We start from the raw sequence: 15,241 nt of genomic DNA, 5'->3' as shown, positions 1-15,241 counted from the left end.
GAGAAGTCGCCGGCGTAAACGACACTCCGTTGAACTCTGCAAACACCACCACCCCCTTCACTCGCGCCCTCAGCTCAAGCTCGCCCCCACGTGTCCCCGCACAGGCGGCCTTTGCACTTCCGGTCACACTCCACTGCCACTCTATATAGAATGTCTGTTCTTCAATATTATCTGCTTGCTGTGTCTTTTAGATGGAAGTTTAAATGAAATATGTTGTAGATGAAACTTCAATTGACCAATACGCTTGTCCAGGCCTTGAAGTATGTTAGCTTTCCAGTTCAGACGCTTGCAAAATGTGCTAAAATGATACCTGTTATGGTGAGTTGAGTATGCATGTTTATTTGGGATAGTCAATTAATGCAGCCACTTCAAAATTTTTGCATGGAAATTTTGTTCTTGTGTTTCAACTGTTTTTAGTAGTCTTATATTGTATTTTTCAACCTTCATTGTTTAATATCCTATTTGTAAAATTATTGCTGTTCTTCCTCAGGCAAAACTGCGGCTCCTCATTGGTACTGAGCTACATGCTCACGTTCGGGCATGCCTGCTATTTGCTTTTTCTAATAGCCATCTATTTTTTATTTACCCTCGTTAAAGAATTGTCTGAGAAATGTCTTTCTATATTTGAAGTTAACAAGATGAAGGCTTTTCTAAATCACTCTTTTTGAGGTCTTTATAATCCATTTTTTATTAAAGTTGGTTCCAAACTTTCCTATACATGGATTATTTCATTTTACAAATGTAGTATTGCTCTCTATTGATAGATGCTCTCTTTGATTTCGATCCTTGTTCTAAAATAAGTTAAGTTTATTACTTTCTTTTTCTGTTATCAGATGAATGCTAACATAATTCTTGTTTTGTTTAAACAGATTTGGGGCACTCTCATCATGCAAAAGAGATACAAAGGCTATGACTATTTTTTGGCTTTGCTTGTGACCCTCGGTTGTTCAATATTTATTCTATTTCCGGTAATGGTTTGTGGTCCTTCTCTGATAGTTTGTTAGATTTCACTACTTTTGGTGATTTTATACTCCTACAATTCTCAGTGTGGTTGTCTTCATGTATGTTTTAGACAAGGCTTCTTCTTCTTCTTCTTGAAAGATACTGTTCACAGTTGATGAGGGGTTGGAATTTCTGTCTTTGAAATAATGCTTGTTTGTCTACCTTGTTGAATGGATTCTATTGTTCTTGATTCATGAATCGTTTGATTGATGTTGTTATCTGTTATGTACGATAATTGAAATTTGATTGTTCTGGATTCTGAGAAAAGTTCAACTGTTTCTGTGTTGTTTCTGATTGTAGTCAGGAGCAGATCTCAGTCCATACAGCAAAGGGAGGGAAAACACTGTTTGGGGTGTTTCCTTGATGGTTGGCTATCTAGGGTATGAACTTGAAATCATTCCTCCTTTCTAAAAATGTTCACATGTTTTAGTGATAATTTGTTTGCCATTGGCTGTTAAATGCTAATCACGATTTCATTCTGCAGCAAGTTCATGTTTAAATGTGTTTGTAGAGAAATTTGTCCTTCTGTTCTACTCCTCACACTTAAATCCTTTGTATTTCTTAACAGGTTTGACGGCTTCACTAGTACATTCCAAGATAAGCTATTTAAAGGCTATGATATGGAAATACACAATCAGATATTCTACACAACATTGTGTTCTTGTGTTCTTAGCTTGAGTGGTAAGTCTCAATCTTGAGACTTGAAAATCCATTGTGGTTTACATATGGCTAATTGTTGTTCGGAGTATGTTGTTACTCCGAGTGATTGCCCTTCTGTCTACTTTCTTTGTTTGTGTTTCTTTCTGCCTGAGAAATATCATGGGGTATTTCTTTATTTACATTTGAGCTTTGTTGTGTATTAGTTGTTCGTTACTGACTGTATTTGACTTCTTTTTGGTTTAGGCCTTATACTAGAAGGACATCTATTTCTGGCAATAGATTTTGTTTATCATCACCTTGATTGCTTCTTTGACGTTGCATTGCTTTCTACTGTAAGTGATTTATGTTTTATCATCATAGCTTCATGATATACTACTGATTATATATTTTTTACTTGCCTCAGTGACTTTTCCGTTTTCTTATCCCTATTCATTCGCCCTGCATAACTATTGCTAAATTTTAGCTTCCTGCCCTTCTCTCATCTCTGACTTGGGGACAAAGACATGCCCTGAGTTAGTGAATAATGTAGGAATTATTCCTTGCAGGTAGCAACCACCAGTCAGTTCTTCATTTCTTACACAATTCGTACATTTGGTGCCCTCACGTTTGCCACCATTATGACCACAAGACAGGTTAGTATATGCTTCCACAACAAAATCAATATCCTCTCATTTGCTTCTCAAAGCTATTCTTCTAATTATGGGTTTCTTCTTGTGTTCTCTATATCATTCAAGTTGGTGAGCATTGTGCTGTCATGTGTGTGGTTTCGGCACCCCCTTAGCTGGGAACAGTGCATCGGATCTGTAAGCCTCAGAATCAGTCTCATTCACCAAATCTCGATTTGAAACTCAATAACACTATTTTTCCACATTGTTCAGGTTATTGTTTTTGGGGCCCTGTACACAAGGAGCTTCTTCAAGAAAGTGTCTGAGAAGCTCCGACCTTCTGAACATCCTATGGAAAATATGCATAATGGAGCATCTAGTCTTATGAAAGGTTCAAGTCCCAGAGGAGGAGAACCTTAATACAAAAGTTCGGGCATTATGATTGCTGTGGGCACTGCCTCTAATTTTTCAGGCGATAGAGGGAGAGCATTGGTTTCACGCATGATGCATTTTGGAGATTTTGGACGAGAGCTCGGATCCAATTTAATCTTTTTACATCCGAACGCATTATAGGAAATGGCTTCAACTGGGAAAGAGTTGAGGAGATATAATGGCCCCTCAATTTTTCTGTAGGCTAATTATAGGTTAACCAGAGTCACCAAAAAAATTTCTTTTTCCCATTTCATTTTTCATTTAGTTTCGTACAAGGGATTTTAAAGACGTGCAATACATTTACCCATTCTGATGTCTTTGTTTCTGCTTGTTTTGTCATACGAAAGAGGAGACTGTAAATATTTTTTTTTTATTGTTAATTTTTTCTTAAATGCTAGATTGATACGACTATGCTTCCTCACCACGTCTCGTCTATTCGCTTTGTTGATAGCCGCCAACCACGAGTCCATTTTAGACTAATATAAATCAATCTTATTATTATGCAACAACTCAAAATTTTATTCTCATTAATTTTTGAGAGGTATGTATTACACTGTATTCATATTTGTGAAAGAGAATTTCTCTCTTCAATGGATCAATATTTTCTCATGGTTTGATTATGTCCTGAGTAAATAACTCAATTGCTGATTGGTAGTTAATAAATAAAAAAATAAAAGAAGTTAAATTTTACCTATACACTACCACTAAAAGATACATGACAGAAGATCTTGAAAAGTTCCGAAGAGATTGGATCAGGAAAGGATCTTTTTACCTCTTCCCTCTTCAATAATGAGGTAGGATTAAAAATCTTACAGTAATAGAGACCTAAATTTACTCCATCAACTTTGTATATGGAGATTGTAGGTTACTTGATGTACTCTTTTTATTGGAACTTATATTTGATAATAATAAAATAAACGATTCAAGTGATTGTTTATTGTATGGTTTCATCAAAAAAAAAAAAAAAAAAGTGATTGGTTATCGTATTTTAGTGGATGTATAATGCAGGCTGAAACGATCTCATGAATCATTCAATCCTACCTCTTAAGGTAACGTCTCGATATATTTGCAACTATGTGGCTGTAGTTTAGTGGTTAGAATTCTACGTTGTGGCCGTAGAGACCTGGGCTCGAATCCCAGCAGCCACAAAAGAAATAAGTGCTTTCATTTTGTACTACTAGCCTCTGCCCTATTCCAACCGAAATCAGTCGGCGAGATGTATCTCGTGATTCCTGCGAAGTCCCGTTTTCTAAAATTTCATTTATTATTAAGTTGACTTAAGAAATGACATGAAACAATACACATTCATTATGCCATTGCCATTTGCCAAGTTCATCCAGATAAAGAAGGGAGATAAAAAAGATACCATCTAAAATTATGACAACCCACAACGCATTTTCATTGTGACAACCCCACAACGCATTTCATGTTGTTTATGCAGCACGCAGCATAAATGCTTTTACTCATTATGCAAATCTAGTTAAAGATAAATTCGCTATTTTTAAGGCAATAAAAATCCAAACACAACGAGTAATATGATTCTTCCTTTTATATCCTATTGGTCCAAGGTACAATTTCCAGTTTGCTGCTAACACGTCTCATTTCCTAATAATAATAACATTTAAATTCAGATATATAACAAATTCAAAGTAATCCGAAATTAAACATAATTCCTTTGCAATCCAAATTGTACTGCACTTGATTCTCTTTAATCCTCCGTAATATTTTTCTGTTGCTCGTGCTTATCTTTTCACTCAGTAACTCCTATTTAAACCCACATCAGTCACCTCTGTTTTGCATTGAAACCAAAAAAGAAGAAAAACAATATATAATCTTCTTCTTGTTTGTTAGTATTTCTTTAGCGAAAGAAAAATATGGAGATTGATTTGACACCAAAGTTGGCAAAGCAAGTTTATGGTGGCAATGGAGGTTCCTATCATGCTTGGTGCCCCAATGAGTTGCCCATGTTGCGTCAGGGTAACATAGGTGCTGCTAAGCTTGCTCTTGAAAAGAATGGCTTTGCTCTCCCTCATTACTGTGATTCCGCTAGAGTCGCTTATGTCCTTCAAGGTATACTTTTTTTTTTTTTTAATTTGGTTTTTAATCAGTTTTAGAATAGCCATCTGGGTTTTGTTTGGTTACTTTTGTTTGTTGTTTTGTGTTCTTGATGGGACTGTTTCATGAAAGTAGAGTTGATGTACGAGTGTTTTTCGATATTGATACTTGTTTTGATTTTTGATCGCTTACCCTGCAGATTTTTGTGATCTTTTTTTGTTGTGTTTGTTTTCATATGTATAAAGGTGACCTTTTTACGAGACTTTATGTCATGCTGCGTGTATTGAAATTTTCCTCAAGAAAAGGAAATTTGGTTAATCCAGTAAAAAATTAAAAAAATTATCTTTTGTTTCGTTTGGTCAAGTTTAATCAACAAATCCTGGGTCAATTAAAAGGAGATCAGTTTTTACTTAGAGAACTTGTTAGAATTGTGGTACCACTGAACTTGTCTCCATGGTTTCGTTGTTGATCTTTAATTGTAATTAGCTTTTATTTGATGTTGTCTCTCTTCAGGAAGTGGTGTGGCTGGAATTGTCCTTCCTGAGAAGGAAGAGAAGGTTGTGGCAATCAAGAAGGGTGATGGCATTGCTCTTCCCTTTGGTGTTGTTACTTGGTGGTACAACAAGGAGGACACTGAACTGGTAGTTTTGTTCTTGGGTGATACCTCAAAAGGCCACAAAGCTGGTGAATTCACTAACTTCTTTTTGACTGGTGCCAATGGCATCTTCACTGGCTTCTCAACTGAGTTTGTCAGTCGAGCATGGGACTTGGATGTGAATACTGTCAAAACCCTTGTTGGGAATCAAACTGGAAAGGGAATTGTCAAACTCGATGCTAATGCCAAGCTGCCTGAGCCAAAGAAGGAACACCGCGATGGTATGGCCTTTAATTGTGAGGAAGCTCCACTAGATGTCGACATTAAGAATGGTGGAAGGGTTGTGCTTTTGAATACTAAGAACCTTCCTCTTGTTGGTGAGGTTGGATGTGGTGCTGATCTTGTTAGGTTGGATGGCAAAGCCATGTGTTCTCCTGGTTTCTCTTGTGATTCAGCCCTGCAAGTGACTTACATTGTTCGGGGCAGCGGCCGTGCCCAAATTGTTGGTCCTGATGGCAAAAGAGTCTTGGAAACAACTGTAAAGGCTGGTAATCTGTTCATAGTTCCAAGGTTCTATGTTGTTTCTAAGATTGCTGACCCTGATGGCTTGGCTTGGTTCTCAATCATCACCACTCCCAAGTAAGTAAAATTTGCATTCTCATTTGTGCTAATGTGCCAAGAAAAACATTGTAGCTAATCTGTGTTTGTACAATTGCAGTCCTATATTCACACACTTGGCTGGCAGCATTGGAACGTGGAAGTCATTATCTCCTTCAGTGTTGGAGGCAGCTTTCAATGTTCCTTCCGATGTAGAAAAGCAGTTCCGATCAAAGAGGGCCAATGAGGCTATTTTCTTCCCACCGCCGAACTAAGCGAAGCAGCAGCCAGCACCCTTGCATTTTCTCTCTATCTGTTTCAATAAGAGAAATTAAAAGGAAAAAACAAAGAAGTGTTTAGGGTTCTTGTTCGTAGTAGTGGATGTTGTTAGGTGTGGTGCCCGTTTTAAGTTTTCTTTTGTAGTTTTTTAAGTTTTTCTGTTGGATATAAAACTGAATTGTTCTATGGTTCTCTTATAAAATTGCCTTTTGCAAGAATTGCTGCCTCTCTATAGAAAGCTTTTTTTTTTCCAAATCAATTATAAGCAGCAGTACTTGTGTGCTTAATATGCAAGCAACCAACTAATTTATGCAATACACATGAAACATAAACAGTTTTCCTGTAAATTAGGAGGCAAGGAAAGTGCCATTGAAGTTATATGCAACATAAAAAACCTGTGTTTTTGATGCTGCATTCTACCATAATCAAATTCTGATACAAGCTTCGTAGACCCATCATCATTAATAAATTTAAAAATTTAGTCCTTCGATGGCTTGTACATTTACACACTCGTTATCTACTAGTTTCATTATGTGTGACACTAGTAACATGTATCTCCTCTACTTTCATTATGTATGACACTAATAACATGTATCTCCTCAGCTTGTGGTGCAAGGAGCACTTGGATTTTCAAGTATAATAAACATCTAATCGGAAATTTAGTCCTTTTAGTATAGACACCTAGGTGGGCTTACCAGCAAATTAAGTCATAAACGAGTAAAAGAATCAGCTGATCCGAACTCAATCAGTTTAATGATTACGTTGATATTGGTAATTTTGCTTGGGGTTGGCGGGTGTTGCCACATGCATGATGCCATTATTTCGGTTCAGTTTAGTTTTTTTTCGTGTTATTTAGTTTTGACGAGAAAGAACCAAAGAAATAAACAATTTCTGCTGCAATGTCGATGATTCATTCTAGATCAAAAGTCATCAATCAAACGAAATTGGTGCTCCTTCACCAACGGCAATGTATCAATTACATACCCTCTCAACAAAAACACACTTTCACTCCCAAAAAACCCAAACCCAAACCCAGCACAAAACCCAGAAGAAAGCAAAACCCTCAGAATCATAAAACAATCCGAAAGACAAAAGAGCCCATACCATTTGTGAATGATTTGAAAGAAATACGCGACCCAGATGAGGCATTGTCACTCTTTCACCGGCACCACCAAATGGGCTCTAAGCATTCTTACCCTTCATACGCTTCCCTAATTTACAAGCTAGCTCGTGCCCGCGATTTTGACGCCGTTGAAACGGTTCTAGGGTACATTCAAGATTTTAATATTCGTTGCAAAGAAACCCTTTTCATTTCTTTGATTCAGCATTATGGAAAAGCCCATTTGGTTGATAAGGCCATTGAAGTTTTCAATAGAATGACTTCTTTTGATTGTGTCCGTACGTTGCAGTCTTTCAATTCATTACTCGATATTCTTGTTGATAATGATAGGGTTGATGATGCAAAAAGAATGTTTGATGATGCTTATAAAATGGGATTTCGTCCAAATTTGATTTCTTTTAATGTAATGATCAAAGGGCGGCTAAAGAAGGGGGAGTGGGAAGAAGCGTCTAGAGTGTTTGACGAAATGCTTGAGAGAGAAGTTCCACCTACCGTTGTCACTTATAACAGTCTTGTTGGGTTTTTGTGTAGGAAAGGTGAAATGGAGAAAGCCAAGGGCTTATTTGAGGATATGATTAAGAAAGGTACATATCCGAATGCTGTGACATATGCATTGTTGATGGAAGGTTTGTGCTTTAAAGGTGAGTATAATGAAGCTAAAAAGATGATGTTTGATATGGCGTATCGAGGGTGCAAACCACAGCTTGTTAATTTTGGTGTTTTGATGAGTGATCTTGGAAAGAGAGGGAAGATTGAGGAGGCCAAATCATTACTTAGTGAGATGAAGAAACGGCAGTATAAGCCTGATGTTGTGACTTATAATATATTGATTAATTATCTTTGCAAGGAGGATAGAGCAGCTGGGGCTTATAAGGTTTTGACGGAGATGCAGATTGGAGGTTGTAAGCCGAATGCTGCCACATATAGGACGATGGTTGATGGGTTTCTTAGAGTTGAGGATTTTGAGGGCAGTTTGAAGGTTTTGAACGCAATGCTGACAAGTCGGCATTGTCCTCGTTTAGAAACATTTTCTTGTTTGCTTGTGGGACTTTTGAAGGGTGGAAAGGTTGATGATGCTTGTTTTGTTCTGGAAGAAATGGAGAAGAGAAAGATGAGATTTGATTTAAAGGCTTGGGAAGGTCTAGTTACAGATGCTTGCATTGGTGATGGAAATGCAGGTGGGCTTGTGAGTGAACTTATCTCTACCCATTAAGGATCATAGAGAGAGAAAACAATAATGACACTGCAGCTTCTCTTTATAGAACTATGATCTTCGATTGGATGTACTGGTTGGACTTCTCTGCCCAGGTGGAAATCAGAGATATGAGGGATTATTCAATGGCCATAAGTAGTGTCATGAATGTAGTAGATTTGCTGTGGACCTATTTGGGTATGGGAACTTGCGTGGTGATTGATTTGTTCCAGAAGAGGGAAATGGGATGTTGAATCGGTGATTCATTGGTGCTCAGGCATAGAGGCTACAATCAACTCATGGGATTAATAGTTTGCCTTCTAAGAAGCCATCATTCATGGAGACTGAAGAGTACTTGAAATTAACAGGGTTCAACTCCATGTAATCCTTGACTTAATATTGTTCAGGGAAGTTGAATTTCTAGCTTTGAATTGAATCTTGTATTATTTGTTAATCTTTGAGTTAAAAATATGTATTGGTCAATTTGATGGGAAAATAAATAGGAGTTAAAAAGCACCAGCAAATTTTCTTAGTCCCACTCCTATAGTCATATGGACTCAAGGCTGTGATATGGGACCAAACGAGGATACAACTTCTGATCCGGTATCCAAGTCCTATATTTTCCAATTACCATTTTGATATATGCTTTGCTGTCCTATTATAAAACATATCTCAAAGACCAGGCCTGTTTATTTCAGCTTATAAGTTCTAACCAACACACCAATACAGTGAATCGCACCCACCTACTCCATTTCATCAACTCCATCTTACACTCCAACTCCACGCCTGCTGTTCACTGTATGTATACACAAACAAACTATCTAAACTTGTCGTCACCGTTCCAGAAGAAGCCTCAAAATCTTCGCATAATCTTATAGAATCTCACAGCATCATGACAAACCGCAAGTCACTCTGTGCTCCATTGAAGCCTCTGTTCTTCCTACTGCTATTATCTCTTGCACTAACCTGCACTTCCTCTGCGCGAATCCTTGATGAGGATGAAACACCTGTTCCCACCACTGCACCGGTGACACCCGGTTCAGTTGTAACACCTGCTGGCCCGTCTGCAGCCACCAGTGCTGCTGCTGTGACCAATGCATACACCCACCATCCGTTAATTTTCTTCATGCATGACATACTTGGTGGCTCAAACCCCTCGGCTAGAGCTGTCACTGGGATTGCTGCCAACCCAGCAGTCACTGGTCAAGTTGCCTTTGCCAAACCCAACGGTGCAAACCTCCCACTAAACAATGGTGTTCCTCTCAACAACAACAACAATGGACTTGTTAACAATAACAATGTTCCTTTCCTTACCGGCCTTAGTGGAACCACAGCTGGTGTAGCCCAAAACAATGGAAACAACTTTCCCAATGGTGGGTTTGCCAATATACCAGTCCTGAATGGAGGTCAAGTTCCTGCTGGAAGTACCTTTCAGAAGCTAATGTTTGGGACATTGACTGTGATTGATGATGAACTAACTGAAGATCATGAGCTAGGGTCCGGTCTGGTTGGTAAGGTACAAGGGTTTTATGTGGCAAGTTCTGAAGATGGGACAAGCCAGACCATGGCTTTTACAGCCATGTTTGAGAGTGGTGGTTATGCTGATAGCATCAGCTTCTTTGGAGTCCACAGAACCGCTGTTTCAGAGTCTCAGCTTGCAATCATTGGTGGCACTGGTAAGTATGTCAATGCTAAGGGTTATGCCACTGTTAAGACCTTTCCAGCTACCAATCAGCATAACATTGATGGAGTTGAGACTCTGCTGCAGCTCACTGTGTTTCTTACTTACTAGTTACTGATGTGTTTTGATTTAGAGGAGGTCGTTTTATGCATGTTATTAACTTTGTGTTAGAAATTTAATACTATCTATTTTGTTCCTTGTTTCGATATCAAATGCAAAATTTTTCCCATGTTATATGAATTCCCTGATATGATTAAATTTAGAAGAACAGTCCAGATAGAATTTTCTTTCTCTGGAACTAGATTAAACGATGCTGTAGCTCAATGTAAATAAGATACCACATGCCAAACCTTGTTCACAAGTTCATTTATCTCGTCTCAATGCAGAAAGTGTTTAATTCCACTGTGTTCTTTCTTGAACCTAAGCAAGAATTTAGGAGTTTAAGTTAATCACTCGCATGCCTTGGAACTAATATTAGAAAAACTTTTATGTGCCTTCAGCAGGCTGATAATGTTTGGATGTTGTCGTTGCATACTTCAATGTCAGTTTCCAATATTTTAATTGGAGAGGATTGAAGCTCATATTGAGCTCTCTCCTGAAGAAAGACTGCAGAAGGAGCTTCACCTAACATGGATCATGAAAACCATTTTAGACTATCGAATTAAACATTATGAAGTTCAAGGTGATCAAATTATTATTGGCGCCTCTTTTCTTTCTCCCAACTTTAGTAATTATGTTGATCAAATTTATGTTACTTTTACAGATATAGCCTATCATCAACGGTTCTGTAACCTCCAAATTGTGAATGCAGAAAAGCCTCGAATTGGAAGCCAAGATGAAGAAAAGGGCAAGAAAGGAATTGGAAGATATTTTTCAAGAGAAAGATCAGTTGCCTGTCACACCGAACGCATATATCAGAAATATGTAAAATTTGACCACTAAAATTGTGTCTCTTCTTGTAAAGAAGAACTGTTGTATACTCATCCCAAATAATAATAATAATAATAATAATAAAAACAGTTGCATATAACTATAGCATGAACCTGAAGATAATTCAACAATCTTTGATAAAAGAGTTTTGATTCAAACAAAGAGACTATTGCAAAATGTGAAAGTTAAAATAGATAAACTTCCAAGCAAATTACAAGACAAGAAATAGTTATTATTAAGTGAGATAGACAGTAAACTCAAGAACTGCTTCAACACCATCAGTAGTGTGTTGATTGGTGAGGTGAAGCGTCTCAATGGTGGCATACCCTTCTGCATTCTCATACTTGCCAGTTCCACCAACCACAGCTATCCCTGATTCATGTGAAGCCGTGCGGTGCACTCCAAAGAAACTGATCGTATCCTCTTCATGATCACCAAAAATAGCAGAAAATGCCATGGTTTGGCTACTGCCATCCAGTGAGCTAGCTAACTAAAACCCCTGTGCTTTGCCAATAACAGAAGCTCCTAGCTCATGCCCTTCAGTTAATTCATCATCAATAACTGTTATTGCCCCAAAGATCGGGTTTTGCAATGCAGCTCCCTGTGGGAGCAGGCCAGCAGTGACAAATAGGAGTGCGTTGCCATTGGTGACAAGATTGTTGTTACCATTGTTGCTAATAACTGTACTGACCGTTGCACCATTTGGGCCACCCAGGAATGGGAGGTTGTTGTTGTTTACAAACCCATTGTTAATATTGATGCCATTGTTAGCAGTGACAAGAGGGACCCCGCCTTTGATTGGGAAGACCCGATTATTGGGTTTCGAGAAAGGCAGACCGTTGATTTGAGTGCTGGCTGTGATCCCAGCTACAACTCTCTCTGAGGGAGCTGATCCACCAAGGATGTCATGAATGAAGAATGACAATGGGGGATGTGCTTCCGGTGGTGGGACAGGTGGGGGAGTTGGAGTGTCAGTGTCGTCATCCTCAGTGAAAATTCTTGCTGCATTGCCACATCTTAAAGTGATGGCTAGTAGCGAGAGTTGAAGAATGGCTCTGAGTGATTTACAATTAGAGCTAAGTGAGAACTTTTTGGTCATTTGGATATGTGAATAGCAAATTGATTTTGACTGAATCAAAGGAAACTTTGAAGATTGTTGTCGCATGGGATTAAAAAGAAGATGAATTTGTTAGTGTATATACATAGTAACGGTGAGTCCATAACCGAAATATTGGAGTAGATGCTATTGGAGTTGTTGCAAATGGACATCGGCATCTTATCTAGGTTTGGTTGGAAACCGGAGCCCCTTGCCTCATTGCATGTGAACTAATATTTTATCACAAGATTGGAAAGACAAGATTGGGCTAATGGGTTTCTAGGTAAGGAGACATATAAAGACTAATGGACTTCAATGTGGCCCATGATATAGACTTTCACCGATTGAAACACCAGCTCAAAAATTCAAATGACACTCAATTTAGACTCAAAGAGCATGCACTGCTGCACCAGTCTTCATCAAAATCCAATTTAGACAATAGAGATTCTCATCTCCATAAAATATAAATTAGTTATTAAAGCACTTATTAGTGGGGTAAGAATAAACAACAGATTTTGTGCGGCATGTTGATGAACAGTTTCAGAGCTCCTGTAAAATTGTTTAAAAGGGAAACCAAGCATACACCATTCTTTCAACGTCGCGAAATGTTAGAATATGATTTCATGTCTGGAAAAGGAGAGAAAACAAACAAATATGTTTCTTTGTCGTATTTATGCTAAATGCATAAGGATATGATTAATCCCAACATGTTAGCCATCATTTTCATTTTTTTTCTTCTCAAAATTTTTCCTTCATATGGTCACATGGTTTGGAACTCATTCAATTGATTCTGTTCTTATATATTATTTGTAGTTGATGGTGTATATGTATATTTTTTGTATCTTTTATGGTCACTAAGAACAAGTTGGTACGTCTTTAAAAGAAAGAAAAAAAAAAGTTGGAACTTGTAATTTTGAAAAGATGATTGAAGGAGCTCAATCGTTAACGGAAGTTTAGCTTTGAATCATCGGTCACTCTCTCCCGATCTACAATCGTCTTGGTCTAAAATGTTTGATCGTATACTTACAAAAAAGTACTTCGACACTTGAATCAATGTTTGAATATTAAAAAAATTCTCATATAATAATTTTTTTTTTATAAAAATGTTGCGTGATGTAAATATATATATTATCATCTCAATATTTGTGATCAATTTATAGGCATCACACCACTTAATCCGATGCGAATTGTGCCTTTTTACTTTAACGAATTTAGAATAAATCAACAATTTAAGTGATGAATTTGCGTGTCCTATTTCCTCTTAGAATTGAATTCTCAGACCTAATTTAAATATTTTGTAAGAATGATCCATGCGGTTTTGCGGAGGCACCCACAACAACACATATTATATATAAAATTCAACATTCAGATTCGTTTTGAACACACACGAATTTAAAACAATGCGTGTATAATTTATCGATAATTATAGGAGTACATACATACTTAGTAAAGCAACTTTTTTTTATCACACATTAATAAAATATTGCAACAGGAGCCTTCTCACAAAAAGAGAAAAAGAATTTTCAGTTAAGGCCAATTAATGTCGCTACCTATGTGACCAATGGGTCTTTGGTCCAGTAGGAGAATTCTTGCACTTAGAATAATGAGTGCAAGGGTTCGAGCCTTCATAAAAGTATTTATGGGGCTTATTTACAATCCTTCCTCAATTATCAAATAATTGAGTAGAGCCAGTCTATTCCTCACGAAATGTGAGTAGAGTGGACAGCCCTCGAATATTTGAGAGAGTTTGAAGAATTTGGGCAGCGCTTCAGAGGAATACATGCCACGAAGAAGATTCCAATTGTAGAATCTATTTGTAAATATTAATTTTAATACCTACAGTCCTGTATAAACAATATTAAAAAAAAAATGTCACTACCTATATGCGCCGACCGAGATCACCAAATTAAATTGTCTTTTATAATTTTCGCTTAATCATATAATAATCTTTTGATAAGTGGACCCTTTTGGTCAAAGAAACTAAAAGTTATATAACCAAACATCTGGACCAAAGAATAAAATCATTAATTGAAATTCTTATAAATGTGGATGAGGTTTGGAATTTTCCTTGGTTAACTTCACCTAGTGATATTCCAATTCCCCTTTATTTTTGTTTTATTTTTTCCCCTTTTTTTCCCAGCAGTCTCATAATTATTTGGTCCAGAAAGCTTCCAAAAGCAAAAACACAAGAAACAGAAAGAAAGAGGTGGAAGGTAGACCCACAATTGGTAAATTCTGAAATGGACTTGCTACCAAAAGTGTAGGCTTAGTGTCATCATTTGGTTCATTGTGGGGAAGGCATATTTGCACACAACGAAAAAGGAATCACCACCAAAGATTCAAGAACTTGTTTTAGTACGTAATTGCCCGTAACTTTAGAGACTATGCTAAGCTTAATTTACCTTAGATCCAACAACAATCACTGTATGCTTTAAGGGGTCATTTTTAATCAATTTGGAGTGGACTACTAATGGCCATTGATTGTACACTTAGTATAACTGACTTGTGTACATATTCACTAGTATATGTGAGGATATGATGATCTCCAAATTCTTATGAATTAAATAAAAAAGAGGATTCCGAAATTTCTGACCTTACGAAAAGAACAAATTAAACCACCCACCATATATAGTGACCTTACGAAAAATAATGAAAAGAAAAAGTCGTGGATGTCGTCTCTGTCCCATTTCCTTTCAGAATCAACACAAATTTGAATCCCGAGTACTTGAGTGCCGAACATTAACACCGCATGCACGTTGCCACGGGTTGTCATCATCGCTAAAACGTTGGAATTCCAATTACTCATCTAATATACTGGGGATTAATTAACTTGGAATATAGATTATTGTTGGCAATTTTAAATTAATGCAGATTTTAGGCAATATAATTAATGTTGATTTACAGTCACAGATCTGTATATTTATCGGCCATGAATGCATATTAATGAATAGTGGGTGACAGTGCAAATTCCTCTTACGCCCCCACAAGCAGGTTGGT

At 37.3% G+C, this 15,241-nt stretch overlaps 4 protein-coding genes, 1 non-coding gene and 1 pseudogene across 6 annotated transcripts; 5 read left to right on the top strand and 1 right to left on the bottom strand.

Annotated features, from left to right (window-relative positions):
* The first annotated feature begins 166 nt into the window (after window positions 1-166).
* Window positions 167-3,193, top strand: LOC18035071 (UDP-galactose/UDP-glucose transporter 5). The gene is made up of 8 exons (XM_006424678.2): window positions 167-318; window positions 870-968; window positions 1,303-1,382; window positions 1,571-1,683; window positions 1,906-1,994; window positions 2,208-2,294; window positions 2,397-2,465; window positions 2,541-3,193. The coding sequence occupies exons 1-8, from the start codon at window positions 220-222 to the stop codon at window positions 2,685-2,687; spliced, it is 783 nt and encodes a 260-aa protein (XP_006424741.2). The 5' UTR covers window positions 167-219; the 3' UTR covers window positions 2,688-3,193.
* Window positions 3,194-3,775: 582 nt separating this feature from the next.
* TRNAH-GUG lies at window positions 3,776-3,847 on the top strand. Its single transcript has one exon. It is a non-coding gene; the product is annotated as a tRNA-His (tRNA).
* A 432-nt stretch (window positions 3,848-4,279) lies between these two features.
* LOC18034374 (12S seed storage globulin 1) lies at window positions 4,280-6,443 on the top strand. The gene is made up of 3 exons (XM_006424677.2): window positions 4,280-4,769; window positions 5,268-5,988; window positions 6,068-6,443. Exons 1-3 carry the CDS (start codon window positions 4,574-4,576, stop codon window positions 6,219-6,221), a joined length of 1,071 nt encoding a protein of 356 aa, XP_006424740.1. The 5' UTR covers window positions 4,280-4,573; the 3' UTR covers window positions 6,222-6,443.
* A 602-nt stretch (window positions 6,444-7,045) lies between these two features.
* On the top strand, window positions 7,046-8,730 carry LOC18034601 (pentatricopeptide repeat-containing protein At1g07740, mitochondrial). Its single transcript, XM_024178498.1, has one exon. The coding sequence runs from the start codon at window positions 7,125-7,127 to the stop codon at window positions 8,556-8,558; it is 1,434 nt and encodes a 477-aa protein (XP_024034266.1). The 5' UTR covers window positions 7,046-7,124; the 3' UTR covers window positions 8,559-8,730.
* Window position 8,731: 1 nt separating this feature from the next.
* On the top strand, window positions 8,732-11,148 carry LOC112095881 (dirigent protein 25-like). 2 transcript variants are annotated; one of them, XM_024178502.1, is made up of 2 exons: window positions 8,732-10,213; window positions 11,035-11,148. In XM_024178502.1, exons 1-2 carry the CDS (start codon window positions 9,430-9,432, stop codon window positions 11,055-11,057), a joined length of 807 nt encoding a protein of 268 aa, XP_024034270.1. In that variant the 5' UTR covers window positions 8,732-9,429; the 3' UTR covers window positions 11,058-11,148. The 2 variants fall into 2 exon arrangements, with proteins under 2 accessions (XP_024034270.1, XP_024034268.1); XM_024178500.1 differs by lacking the exon at window positions 11,035-11,148 and having other exon boundaries at window positions 8,732-10,329.
* A 235-nt stretch (window positions 11,149-11,383) lies between these two features.
* On the bottom strand, window positions 11,384-12,293 carry LOC18035404 (annotated as a pseudogene).
* Between the last annotated feature and the right edge of the window lie 2,948 nt (window positions 12,294-15,241).

This window comes from Citrus clementina, unplaced genomic scaffold (assembly GCF_000493195.1).
Source record: "Citrus clementina cultivar Clemenules unplaced genomic scaffold, Citrus_clementina_v1.0 scaffold_8, whole genome shotgun sequence".
Taxonomy (NCBI): Eukaryota; Viridiplantae; Streptophyta; class Magnoliopsida; order Sapindales; family Rutaceae; genus Citrus; species Citrus x clementina.
This window is presented reverse-complemented; position numbering and strand designations above follow the sequence as displayed.